This window comes from Pseudorca crassidens, chromosome 15 (genome assembly GCF_039906515.1).
Source record: "Pseudorca crassidens isolate mPseCra1 chromosome 15, mPseCra1.hap1, whole genome shotgun sequence".
Lineage (NCBI taxonomy): Eukaryota > Metazoa > Chordata > Mammalia > Artiodactyla > Delphinidae > Pseudorca > Pseudorca crassidens.
In genome coordinates, this window is record NC_090310.1 from 36,017,428 (window position 1) to 36,031,550 (window position 14,123).

General features: G+C 43.0%; 1 protein-coding gene across 1 annotated transcript in view; it reads left to right on the top strand.

Moving 5' to 3' along the window:
* The first annotated feature begins 437 nt into the window (after window positions 1–437).
* TRAP1 (TNF receptor associated protein 1) overlaps window positions 438–14,123 on the top strand; it is a 48,661-nt gene continuing 34,975 nt past the window's right edge. Inside the window, exon 1 of the mRNA XM_067706818.1 lies at window positions 438–581. Coding sequence (XP_067562919.1) covers window positions 506–581 — 76 coding nt within the window. The 5' untranslated portion in view covers window positions 438–505. The remainder of the gene's footprint in view (window positions 582–14,123) is intronic.

Genomic DNA, 14,123 nt, shown 5'->3' on the forward strand with positions numbered 1-14,123 from the left:
GTCAAGCCTGAAATTCTCCCTTTTACTCTTTTTAGCTATTTGGCTTGTCTTGGTTTGGAGAGACTGACTTCCATTGGTCTGGACCGTTGGCCCAAGACTTATATAAAGACCCTGGAGATGTTAACTGCTTCTGCCCCGGCGTCGCCTTTTCACACGCTGCGAGGTGGATGTTAACATCTGCCCCATTTCTGGGATGCACAAACCGAGGACCAGCTGGCGGCGGACAAGTGCCCCGGCGGCTCGGCGGACACGGCCGTCGCCCTTGACAACGCGGCACAAGGTCACGGAGGTCCCGCCCCCAGGTCCGGCTGCCCCCGCGCGGCCAGACCGCGCCCGAACCGCGCCCGAGCCCGAGCCACAGAGGGCCCCGCCCACCCGCCGGCGCAGGCAGCGGGCCGGGCAGCCGGGCGCGCGCTGTGACGTCACCACGCCGCGCCCGAATAAGGCCCCGCCCCGGCCTCGCCCGCGGCACGCTTGGCTTCTGTGGGCGCCGAGGAGGATACACATGGCTCGCGAGCTGCGGACGCTGCTGCTGTGGGGCTGCCGCCTGCGGGCCCCGGCGCTGGCGGTCGCCCGGGGAGGTGAGGGCGGCCGGGCAAGACGGGTGGAAAGCGAGTGGGGACGGGCACGCGCGGAGCCTTCGGGGTCCCGAGCCCCTTTTCTACGTGGGAGGCGCGGTGACGGCTCTTCCGTGCTCGGCTTGGGAGATTTTTGTGAGGTTTACGTGTCCAACGCGCTGCGAGCGGCGAACGCTGAGCCCTCGGTACGTTCTGGTGTCACCTGGCTCGGCTCCGCGCCAGGCTGCCGGGTTTCCCCGGAGGTGACGGGGTTGAGCCCGGGCCCGCGTGACTGCAGCAGAGGCTTCTCTCCAACGAGCTCCTCGGGCCGGGTTGAGGCGGAGGGGTCGCGGGCTCCTCGTTCCTGGAGCCGAAGGCACTTTCGGGAAGTTGAAATCGAAGGGCGCGTGTGCGCTGGGAAGGGGCTTCACCAGGGTGATTACTTAAGTCCCTTAGTTGTGTTTTTATTCTCCCCCCCCCCCCCAAGTTGATTTATACACGAATAACGCATAAGCCACTTGGTCACTCGTTCATTCGACACACACCTGAGTGCCCACTCGGCCCGGCGCGCGGCAGCAAACCAGAGAACCGGCACGCTGGGCTCTCGTGCAGCCCGTGGACCCTGGGTTGTTGCCCGCCGTATCCCTAGGGCCTGGAATTGGTAGGTAGGTGCTCAAATCAGTGTTGAAAAAAAAAGAATGACCGCAGTCTCTGCTCTCACTCCCCACTCCGCAGTAACCACGGGTGAACGTCTTGGCGTTGCTTCCAGGCTCTGTACACTTAGTTACACACATATAAATACACACGTCTGTTTTTACGTAAAAAGGCCTAAACCGTATATACATTGTGCTACAGATTTTTTTTTTAAGCTCTAGAATGGCTTACATATGTTTTCCTGTCAGTATGCACGGGTTTACGGCTTTACAATGGACGCATAGTAGTATTCTGTGTTAGGACGTATCATCATTTACTTAACATTGCCCTATTAGTGGACGTAATAAAGGTTATTTCCAGATTTTTTGGGGGGAGGGGTCATTACAGTGCTGTATAGAATGGGCGAGTATTTAATCCTTGTGTCCATGTGTGGCATTTCTTTAGAATTACAGAGAGTTTTAGAATTGATGGTTCAGAGCCTGTGCGTATTTGAAATGTTAGCTGATATTGCCAAATTGCTGTACAAAAAGGCTTTATCAACTTATATTCTCATTAGCAGGGAATGGGAATTCTCACAGGGAATTCTCATTACCAGTGAGAATGTTTTCATTTGTTTAATGGCCATTTGTATATCTTCTGTGAATTTCCTCTTCATGTCTTTTACGGCTTTTTCTGTTACCTGAGTTTTAAATTTTGGTGTAGTCTCTTTTTAAACAATGATTTTTAAAAATATCATGCATTAGCAGATAAGACAACTGTAGGTTTTATTACCGTTTCTTGTATTCAACATCTTCCTTCCTTTTGGGATTTATTTCCTGTGTTAGCAGAGTATATATATACCCTTGTGTTTGTTTTGCAGAAAAAGTCAATGGGTTGTAAATTTTCTAAGCCCCACCGTGTTTAAAAAGATTTTTATTTTGACCTCATACTTGTAAAGTAGTTTGGCTGGGTGTTGCATTCCAGGTCAAAATAATTTTCCTTCAAAGATTGATATTGCTATGTTGTCTTCCAGCAACTTCGTTAAAGGTGAGCAGTCATATCAGTTTGATTCTTGTGTTTTTTTGTAGCCAACTTGTTTTTTTCCCTGCTCTCTGCAGGTTAAGATTCTTTTCCCATGTTCTGAGATGTTCTGACCATGTGTGTTTGTAATTCATTCTTTGTACCATTCTAATTTTCACGGTTGGCATTGCAAGAACGAGAGCATGCGGTAGCCACAGTAGGACTGTTTGGTGCTTAAGTTAACATCTTATGACTTTTCTGTTCTCTATAAGCTGGAGCCTTTGCTCTAATTTTCTGCCTTGGGGAGTTGTAAGGGGTGGGCAGTCTGCTCCAAAGAAAGTTCACAAGAGTGAGCTTTCTCTGTTGTAGGGCTAAATCATTGCAGGTTTGTGTCATCCTTCAAAACGAGCCCCACCTGAACCCTGTCAACTGCAAACACCCATTTAGTACTAATTATTTTGTTGATTTATTTTGCTTCCTCCCTCTGCTCTCAGTGTGGGGCCCATACTATTTAATTTCTGCCCTTCCACCTCTTGTGCTGCAACCTTCACAAGAATTCAGGCAAATTTCTGGTGTTCTCGGGCTGTTTTTGGGGATGCAAGGAGTAGCACTTGCTGGTCAGATTTCACTCTCTCAGTAAAGCAGCTGTGGGTGTTGCTAATTTAACATGAGGACAAAGGTTTCAATGGTTAACTGCTTAGACCCTGAATGGCAGTGCCGTCTATGTAAACCATGGTCCTGGGGCTTAGGGCTAGCGCCAGAGAAGCATGTGGACAGAGGAGGGATGTGTGGCCAGCTGTCCAGGAGGCAATGGGACACTTGGTTAGGATGAGGGGCCTGAGTTATCTGTGCTGTCTGCAAAAGATCAACCCAAATGTAATAGGTTAGTAAAGACCTTATTAGTTACTGGCTGAGTAATTGATCAGAACTAAGACAGAAGAAAGATCCCCAGGTGTTTTGCTCCCCTCTGGCATGCAGCTTCAAGGGAGGGAGGGAAGCCGGCTGATGAGTAAACACTGAAGGAAAATGACAGTTCTCACTCCCAGATGTCAAATACCAGGTTGTAACAGGACAAAGGAGACTATTAAAGAGGCCAGTGGTGGTGTTTGCTTGTCTGTCTCAAACCAAAGTACTGACTCAGGATCAATGAAAATGTATCCACTTCACTCTCAAGTGAGATACTTTAAGTTGCCAGAGGATTTTCTTGGTTTGGGTTCTTGGTGCCTTCATTGCAGCAGCTAGAATTTTTCTTAAATACCATTCTGCTCAGCCTTGATACAGAACACTAGCCTTTTTTACTAGGAAACTGCTGTTTGCTTCGTCCACGTGGAGACTTACCTATAGTTCCGTAGCTTTTAGTAAAGGTAAATTCCAGGATATTTCTGGAATGGCTGGTTATTTCTGCTAAAACCACTAGGAATTACAAATGATGAAAGTTGTAGCTTGGAGAACCAATGTCTACTTGGGGGCATTATTTCCATCTGCTTTTTGATGCCCAAAGTATAGGTAAATTGAATACAGGTGTAGCTGAGTCATGGCTGTAACTAATTTTGAAAGAATGGCTGTTATTTAGCAGCTGTATAATCAAGAAATGTGATTAGAATATTAGAAATTAATTTTGAGATAGGCAAAATGAATGCCATATTTTAAAAGAAAAATCTATATAGCAATACCGTTAAGAACAAAATAGAAGGGTACAAGTCTTCCGAAAGGACCGGGACAGTGAGGGAACCGATGTGTGCTGTGAAGGAGTGAGCAAAGCACTGAAGTTCACATATACCGATATTCCAGCATTTTTAGGAAATGGAGTGCCTGGAAGGATTTTCCATGAAACTTACTTGCAAAGTAGTAAAACATTTAATTTCAACCATTATGATTAGAAGTCTTTCTAAAAGACTTAATCATCAGATGAAACATGACAGAACCTTTCTTTGATTTTTTTTCAGGGTCATTATGAATGTTAACTTATGGTCTTCTGTTGTAATACACAGGCCTCTGCAGGACCACTAGGATGTGACGGCTCCTTTGTCTATAAAATGTTCCAAACTGAAACTGCATCCTGAGTATTTCTGTGTTTTTAGCCTCTATTACTCTCATTTTAACTTACCAGGCCTCTGACGCCAGGTTCCCTCCTCCTCTCTGTTTTCAGTTGAGGGTTGGGAAACTGGATCATAAAACTTGTTAGCAACTTTTTTTAAAGGAGAGGAGAATTCTGGATGGGGACAGAATATTCTTGTTTAACTGAAGCTCTGCATGTGGATTTTGTGTCCTGTATTTTGACTCTTCAGAGATGCCCCTCCCTTTTGGTTTTGCTGTGTTTCTCTGTATTCAGGGAGTTGATGTTTCTTGATAGAGTGTCAGTATTGCTTAGTAGAGAACGATTAAAACAGACTGTGAAGGCACTTCCCAGGTGGCACACTGATTAAGAATCCACCTACCAATGCAGGGCACACAGGTTCGAGCCGTGGTCTGGGAAGATCCCACATGCTGTGGAGCAACTAAGCCCATGTACCACAACTGCTGAGCCTGTGCTCTAGAGCCTGTGAGCCACAACTACTGAGCCCGCGAGCCGCAACTACTGAAACCCACGTGCCTAGAGCCCTTGCTCTGCAACAAGAGAAGCCACTGCAATGAGAAGCCCACACACCGCAACGAAGAGTAGCCCCCGCTCGCCACAACTAGAGAAAGCCCTTGTGCAGCAACAAAGACCAAACAGCCAAAAGTAAATAAATTTAAAAAAAAACCCAAAACAGGCTGTGAAACACAGTAAGGTTTAAGAAATATTGAAAATGTTCAGGAATTCCAGAGGAACGCACGTAGAAAATTTTGAGGGAATGCAGATCTTTTTTTTTTTTAATATTTATTTATTTGGCTGAGCCTGGTCTTCTTTGCGGCATGTGGGATCTTTAGTTGTGGCATGCGAACTCTTAGTTGTGGCATGTGGGATCTAGTTCCCTGACCAGGGATCAAACCCAGGCCCCCTGCATTGGGAGTGCAGAGTCTTAGCCACTGGACCACCAGGGAAGTCCCCAAATCTTTATTTGATATATAAATAGAAAGTGAAGAACTTTCTGTCTAGAATATTGATATACATAAATCTTACCTCAAATGATTACAGAACTTAAGAAACAAAATGTTTGGAGAAATTTCAGATGCGTATAGCTAACCTGTGGTATCTGGTGAAATTTGAGAGATAATGAAACCATCCGAGTTGACTTATACTGAAAAGCAGAGAATTTCATGCTTACAAGCATAAAACTATGGTAACATAGTTGGAGGTGTTCTGGAAAGAAAGCTAGAGGCTACATTCCAAAGGATGACGGTTTTTCCAGTATTGTATTTTCCCTTTTGGGGAGAGGCTTAATTCTCCTTTTCATTGATCTGAAAGTACCTTTACAGAATTTTAAACTTTATAAGTAAACTTATTAAAAATTTTACTTTTTATAGAACCTGAAGCTTTAACTTAGAAATGTTTAGGTTGATATTAGATGAGTGAATTTCAAGCATTTTTTGTCATGTACTCTGGTAAGAAATGCATTCACATTGTGACCTGCTATACAAGTATGCATATACTGTACAAATATGTGTACATACTTAGCTGAAAGAGTTTTGTAAATACTTACATGTATTATGCTATGTGTTGGTTGTTTTTTTAAATATTTATTTATTTGGTTGCACCAGGTCTTAGTTGCGGCAGGTGGGCTTCTTAGTTGCGGCTCACGGGCTCCTTAGTTTTGACATGTGAACTCTTAGTTGCAGTATGCATGTGGGATTTAGTTCCCTGACCAGGGATTGAACCCTGGCCCTCTGCGTTGAGAGCACGGAGTCTTAACCACTGCGCCACCAGGGAAGTCCCATGCTATGCATTCTTTTACTTTCCGTTTCATTAAAAAAAAAAAAAATTCTGACTTAGCTCACTGAATTGCTTAGTTCACTGAATTGCTTTCATAATCAGCAATCTTGACCTGCATTCTGAGAAACACTGTGTCCTGTGGCTGTACCTTCTGAGAAAATGACCATGTGTTTATCAAGGGCCTGCTCCAACTCTAGGGTGATCGTGGGAAAAATAAAGACATGAGACGGTCAAGGCCACTGGAGCTCCATAGTGTGGCAGCAGCAGTTCCTTAAACGAACATCTGCAGTGCCTGCTGTGGGATGAGACGGACAGGAGTCCTGGCCCTCTGTGGCTCTGATGTGGAGTGGAGTCTATGCAGACAAGTACGTGCTGTGTGGATGTCATGTGAAGAAACCAAAGCAGGAAGAGGATCGCAGTAGAAGTGGGGCGGTCAGGGGAGGCCTCACGTGCAGGGTGGCGTTTAAGCAAAGCCTGGAAGGAGGTGAAGGTGTCCGAGGCAGGACGTTTCAAGCAGAGGGAGTGGTAGGTGCCAGGGTCCTGAGGCAGGAATGGGCTGGCATATTGGAGGGACAGTAAGGAGGTGGGGGCCGCGCTGGGGACGCTCTTGAGTGGAGTTGGGTTAGAGTCGCGCTGCTTTCCTCTACGTGTGACTTCATGGGGAGATATGGGCAGCTGGTGATAAGATGGGGAGTTAGAGTTAAAGCTAACTTCATAGGAGTTTCCTGAGAAAAATTATTTCTACATTTTTATTAGTGAGAAGGTAGTGGTGTTTTCCCGAACAGACTGGTACAGTGAAAAAAACTTCTACCCTGTCTCAGCTCACTGCCCAGTGGCTCCAGAAAAAGCCTCTGCAGCGACGGGTGTCCACACCGTCCTTCCCTTGGGAATGAAGAAGGGCTACCCCGGTCACGGGCTGTGCGCAGTCTGCCCCTCACACTTTGCACATGCTGTATCTAGACACCCAGAGCCCTGGAGCCACAGTGTGGTGCCCCTTCCTTCACTTAACCTTCTCCTGAGGGACCTTTAGGTTGTTTGCAGTCTTCATTCTTTTTAAAATCACAGGCAGTGCCACCAACAGTTTTTTACACCTTCACCAGTGCTAGCATAACTATTTTATAAATGTTTGTCAGTCTGACAGTGAAAATGCTATCTTGTTTTAAAATGCAATTCTTTAGCTATGAATGTGGTAATGCATCTTTTTCTATGATTCAAAGCCATTGATGTTTCTCTTTTTTGTGAAGTGCCATTTTCCTCTTGCACTGTTGGTCTTTTTCTTGTAGATCTGTGAGTGATCTTGCTGTATTAAGGAAACTAGCCTTCTGCCACATGTTTCAGACTTTTTTTAACTCTAGTGTGTTTGCCCATTGACTTTCATTTTTTTAAGTGTGGTTATTGCTCATTGTTTTATTTTTAAAAAAATAAATTTATTTTATTTTTGGCTGCATTGGGTCTTCGTTGCTGCGCGCGTGCTTTCTCTAGTTGCAGTAAGTGAGGGCTACTCTTCGTTGCGGTGTGTAGGCTTCTCATTGTGGTGGCTTCTCTTGTTGCGGAGCACGGGCTCTAGGCGTGCAGGCTTCAGTAGCTGTGACTCGCGGGCTCTAGAGCGCAGGCTCAGTAGTGGCGCATAGGCTTAGTTGCTCCGTGGCATGTGGGATCTTCCCGGACCAGGGATCGAACCCATGTTCCCTGCATTGGCAGGCGGATTCTTAACCACTGCGCCACCAGGGAGGTCCTCTTGTTTTTATTTTTATTTTTTTACCTCTTTATTTTGTTTTGTTTTGTTTGGCTATGCCCTGTGACATGTGGGTTCTTTTTGTTTTGTTTTTTTTGGCTGTGCCCTGTGACATGCAGGATCTTAGTTCCCCGACCAGGGATCAAACCTGTGCCCCCTGCAGTGGAAACATGGAGTCTTAACCACTGGACCACCAGGGAAATCCCTCATTGTCTTTATTTATTCATTAAATTTTTTTAATTTTAATTTTTTATTGAGATATAATTGGCATATAACATTATAATAGTTTTAGCTGGGCAACATAATGATTCAATATTTGTATATATTGCAAAATGATCACCACAGTAAGTTTAGTTAACATCCATCACATCACATAGTTACAATTTTTTTTTTTGTTTAAGGGTCTACTTTATTGACTTTAATTTTTATGTGGTCCATAAATTTATGGTTCTTGGGCTATGGTGTCTTGTTTGGGCAGAGTTCCCTTTTAAGTCATTAAGGAAAAAGATCTCAAGTGATCAATGTTATTAGACGTTAGGTAGGGAAATGCACATCAAAACCATGATGAGATAGCACTTCACACCCACCAGGGTGGCTATAATAAAAAAAAACACAGGCAATAACAAACATCTGTGACGATGTGGAGAAACCTTCACCCACTGCTGGCAGGAATATAAAATGGTGCAGCACTTTGGAAAACAGTCTGGCAGTTCCTCAAATGGTACAGACTTTGATATAGACAAATGGCATAGACTTACCATTTGACCCAGCAATTCCACTCCTAGGTTTATGCCCAAGAGAATTTAAAACACAGAAACTTGTACAACAATGTTTATAGCAGCATTATTCGTAATATTAGCCAAAAAGCAGAAACAACCCAATTGTCCATCAACTGATAAGTGGATAAACATCATGTGGCCTATCCATATAATTGATGTTATTCAGCCATAACAAGGAATGAGGTATGTTATGTGCTACAATGTGGGTGAACCTTGAAAACATTACGTTAAGTGAAAGAAGCCATAGACAAAAGACCATGTGTAGTATGTCCAGAATAGGCAAATGTCCAGAATAGGCAAATCTGTAGAGACAGAAAGTGGTTACCAGGAGCTGGGGGCAGGAGGAATGGGGAGTGACTACTGATGGGTATGGAGTTTCTTTCTGGAGTGTTAAAAATATTCTCAATTAGATAATGAGGTTGGTTTTGTAAATACACTAAAAGCCATTGAATGGTACATTTTAACTGGGTGAATTATATCTCAAAGCTGTTTTTAAAATATCTCTTATAATTTCTTTTAGTACTTTTTTTTTTTTTTTCGGTACGTGGGCCTCTCACTGTAGTGGCCTCTCCTGTTGCGAAGCACAGGCTCTGGACGCGCAGGCTCAGCGGCCATGGCTCACGGGCCCAGCTGCTCCACGGCATGTGGGATCTTCCCGGACCGGGGCACGAACCCGTGTCCCCTGCATCGGCAGGCGGACTCTCAACCACTGCGCCACCCAGGAAGCCCAATATATATCTTTTACCTCTAAAAAGGATCTAATTATCATTTCTGTTCTCCATCCTGACTTTTCATTTAACGATTCTCAAACTTATCTTCCATCTTAAATACCCATCACTCTCCCTCCCCAGATTTACAATGGCAAAGGACTCAGCTACTCCTCTTCTGAAGGGCTTCTGGGTCACTTTTAGTGTTCTGCAATATCTAGATTAATTATATAACTTTTATATGCACTGGGAAACCAAAAAATTTGTGTGACTTTATTATTGTGGTACTCCCTTTATTGTAGTGGTCTGGAACTGAACCTGCAATATCTCCAAGGTCTGCCTAGTGCTAAACTAGCCTTACATCCTTCAGATAAACCTGCTTGGTTGTGATGTAGTATCATTTTTATATATTAATGGATTTTACTTGCTAATATTTTATTAAGGACCTCCATGTCTGTGTCCATGATTGATATTGGTGTAGTATTTTTATTGCGTGTGCATGATGTCTTTGTCAGCTTTTGATGTTAGGGTTGTGCTGTCATCATAAAACTTGAATGGAAATAATTCCTTCTTTTGCTATTTTCTGAAACTGTGTAAGATTGATGTTACTTCTTCCTCATGTGATTGATAGAATTCAGTAGAAATTCTGGGCCTGGAATTTTATTTACAGAAATACTTTTGCAAATAAATTCAATTTCTTTATTACATATAAAGCAATTCAAAATTTCTGTTTCATTTGTCACTTTGGATAATTTTTTCAAGGAATTTGTCTATTTCATATAAGTTGTCAAATTTCTTGGCATAAATTTGTTCATAATGTTTCCCTATTATTTATTTATTTTTGGCTGCGTTTGCTCTTTGTTGTGGCGCACAGCCTTTCTCTAGTTGCGGTGAGCGGAGGCCACTCTTCATTGCAGTGCATGGGCTTCTCAGTGTAGTGGCCTCTTGTTTCAGAGCACGGGCTGTAGACGCACGGGCTTCAGTAGTTGTGGCTCATGGGCTCAGTAGTTGTGGCTTGCGGGCTCTAGAGTGCAGGCTCAGTAGTTGTGGCACATGGGCTTAGTTGCTCTGCAGCATGTGGGATCTTCGCGGGCCAGGGATGGAACCCGTGTCCCCTGCATTAGCAGGCGGATTCTTAACCACTGTGCCACCAGGGAAGTCCTCTCTGGTAATACTTTTTATTTTGCAATGTACTTTGTCTGATCTAATTTGGTCCTACCAGCCTTTTTATGCTTACTTTTTACGTGGCATATCTTTTTCCATTCATTTACTTTCAGTGTATCTGTGTTTTTATATTTAAAGTGATTGTTTTGTAGACAGCATATAATTAGGTCTTGCTTTATCAATTCTGACAGTCTTTGCCTTTATAATCAAAGTGTTTAGTCCATTGACCTAAAATGTAATTATTGATGTAGTCAGATTTATCTCTACCATTATGTTATTTGTCCCCTCTCATTTTTTCCTGTCTTCTAGCTTTCTTGTATTCTTTTGGATCAAGTAAATATTTTTTAGAATTCCATTTTAGTTTACTAATGCTTTTTTAGCTATACCTCTTTGCATCATTTTTTATTGGTTACTCTGGAGAGTGTAATGTTCATCCTTAACTTTTCATAGTCTGTTTAGAATTAGTATTGTAATATACCATATAAACTGTAAAAGCCTTGCAACTATATAGGTGCATTTATTCCCTCCACCCCATCCTTTATGTTACATTTGTCTTATGTATTGCCTGTACATACGTTGTAAACCCCACAAGATAATGTTTTAATTTTTGGTTTAAATTGCTGTATATATTTTAAGGAAATTAGAGAAAAATTCTTCTGTGTTTACATAGGTTATCATTTCTGATGCTCTGCATTCCTTTTTGAAGATCCAAGTTTCCATTTCATGTCATTTACTTTCAGCCTGAAGAACTGTAGCATTTCTTTTAGTGCAGGTCTGCTGTTTAATACTTAAACAGCATTAAGTACCATTGTCTTTCAGCCTCCATATTTCTGATGAAAAGTTAGCTGTCATTCAACTTACTGTTCCCTCATGTAATGTGTTGTTTTTCTCTGGTTGCTTCCAAGATTTTCTCTTTTTATTTGGTTTTCAGCAGTTTGATTATGATGTGCCTAGGTGTTTTTCTTTGATATTACCTTGCTAGTGGTTCATCGAACTTTTGAATCTGTAAATATATGTCTTTGACCAGCTTTGGGGGAATTTTCCAGTTATTATTTCTTCAAATGTTTTTTCTGCCCTATTCTCTTTCTCTGCTCCTTCTGGGACTCCAGTTACATGTATGTTAAACTTATTTCTGTTGTCCCACATATATCTGAGACCCTGTTCTTCTTTTTTTTTTTTTTTGTGGTACGCAGGCCTCTCACTGTTGTGGCCTCTCCCATTGTGGAGCACAGGCTCCGGACGCACAGGCTCAGCGGCCATGGCTCACGGGCCCAGCTGCTCCGCGGCATGTGGGATCCTCCCGGACTGGGGCACGAACCCGAGTCCCCTGCATCGGCAGTTAGACTCTTAACCACTGCCTTTGCCACCAGGGAAGCCCTGTTCATTTGTTTTTAATCTGTTTCACATTGAATAATTTCTGTCAATTTATTTTGAAGTCCATAGACTCCTCTGTTGTCTCCATTTGGTTTTTAAGCCTTCTAGTTAATTTGTAAGTTTCAGACATGGTTTTTTTTTTTTTTTTTTTTTTACTTCTTTATTGGAGTATAATTGCTTTACAGTGGTGTGTTAGTTTCTGCTGTATAACAAAGTCAATCAGCTATATGTGTACATATACCCCAATATCTCCTCCCTCTTGCATCTTCCTCCTACTCTCCCTATCCCACCCCTCTAGGTGGACACAAAGCACCTAGCTGTTCTCCCTGTGCTATGCGGCTGCTTCCTGCTAGCTACGTATTTTATATTTGGTAGTGTATAATGTCCATGCCACTTTCTCACTTGTCCCAGCTTATCCTTCCCCCTCCCTGTTTCCTCAAGTCCATTCTCTAAGTCTGTGTCTTTATTCCTGTCCTGCCCATAGGTTCTTTGGAACCATTTTTTTTTCTTTTTTTTTTTAAGATTCCATATATATGAGTTAGCATACAATATTTGTTTTTCTCTTTCTGACTTACTTCACTCTGTATGACAGTCTCTAGGTCCATCCACCTCACTACAAATAACTCAGTTTCATTTCTTTTTATGGCTGAGTAATATTCCATTGTATATATGTGCCACATCTTCTTTATCCATTCATCTGCCAGTGGACACTTAGGTTGCTTCCATGTCCTGGCTATTGTAAATAGAGCTGCAATGAACATTGTGGTACATGACTCTTTTTGAATTATGGTTTTCTGAGGGTATATGCCCAGTACAGACATGGTATTTTCTGTATGTAGGATTTCCACTTGGTTCTTCTATTATAGTTTGTCTCTGAGATTTCTCATCTTTTATTTTGAGCATATTTTACTTTATGTCATATAGTATTGTTATAATGGCTGTTTTAAAGCCCTTGTCTTCTGATACCAACATCTGGATCTTCTTGGCACCAGTCTCCATTGACTGACACTTCTCTTTAGCAGGGGTTGCATTTTCCTGATTCTCTGTATATTGAGTAACTTTTTATTGCATCCTGGACATTGTGGATGTTGCCTTGTGGAATCTCTGGACTCTTGTTATATTCCTCTGACGAGTAGTTGTTGTTTTAAAGGTGGGTATTGACCTGGTTGGCCCACCACTGCAAACACTTTCTCTTAGGCAGCAGCTTGACTTTTTTCCTTAACTGGGCTGCTTGCAGTTTGCCCCACATATGCATGGTTCAGGAGGTCAGCCAGAGACTTAGAAGAATTTATTCCCCAAATTGGGGGCTCCCTATCTCTGACTCGCCTTTCTGGGATTTCCTCCCTTCACTTTTCATATTCTGTGGTTTTCCAAATCTCTCCTCTGGTTCTTCAGGCCAGAAAAGTATACATTGTGTGTGTTTTCTCTTAGAGTTTTAGCCACCCCTCATTGAACCCACCGTCATTCTGTGCTGTTCCCTTCTTCCAAATATCTTCTCTCCAGAATCTGCCTGCTTTTGTTGGTTCTCCAGAGCCTTCAGGTAGTCTTTTTGTTGTTGTTCCTGTGTTCATGGTTGTTGTCAGGTTTGGTTGGTAGGATACACCTCAGCCATACAGGAAGTGGCACTTTGTGTAGTAAAGACGAAAAGTGAAATTGCTGTTATCCATATCACACTTGAGAAAATGGGAGATTGTCCATTTGGAATATGTAATTCCAGAGAAACAATCAGCATATTTCTCATAGCTTAAAATAATGTGTCTGTATTTAAGGTACATAACTTAGGATGCCATTATGAAGCAAAACCATAGTAAGAACTATGGCTGATATATAAGGAAGATTTTTTTTTTTTTTTCCTTAAGAAAACAAAGCAAAAGAACATACCGGGCTTCCCTGGTGGCGCAGTGGTTGAGAGTCCACCTGCCGATGCAGGGGACGCGGGTTCGTACCCCGGTCCGGGAGGATCCCACATGCCGCGGAGCGGCTGGGCCCGTGAGCCATGGCCACTGAGCCTGCGCGTCCGGAGCCTGTGCTCCGCAACGGGAGAGGCCACAAACAGTGAGAGGCCCGCATACCGCAAAAAAAAAAAAAAAAAGAACATACCCATTGTGTTTTGACTCATGTGCCTGCCTTAGCAGGCCCCTGTTGGCAGTTGCATTTTTAATTTATGCTTACTAGTTAAAATGGCCTTGTGGATCACTACTGCCATCTGTTGGCTGATTGAATGGGGTTCTGATTGAGTATAGTGATGTTTATGCTGATAAAAAGTTTCATGATTGTAAAAAAAAAGGCTGCTTCTGCATC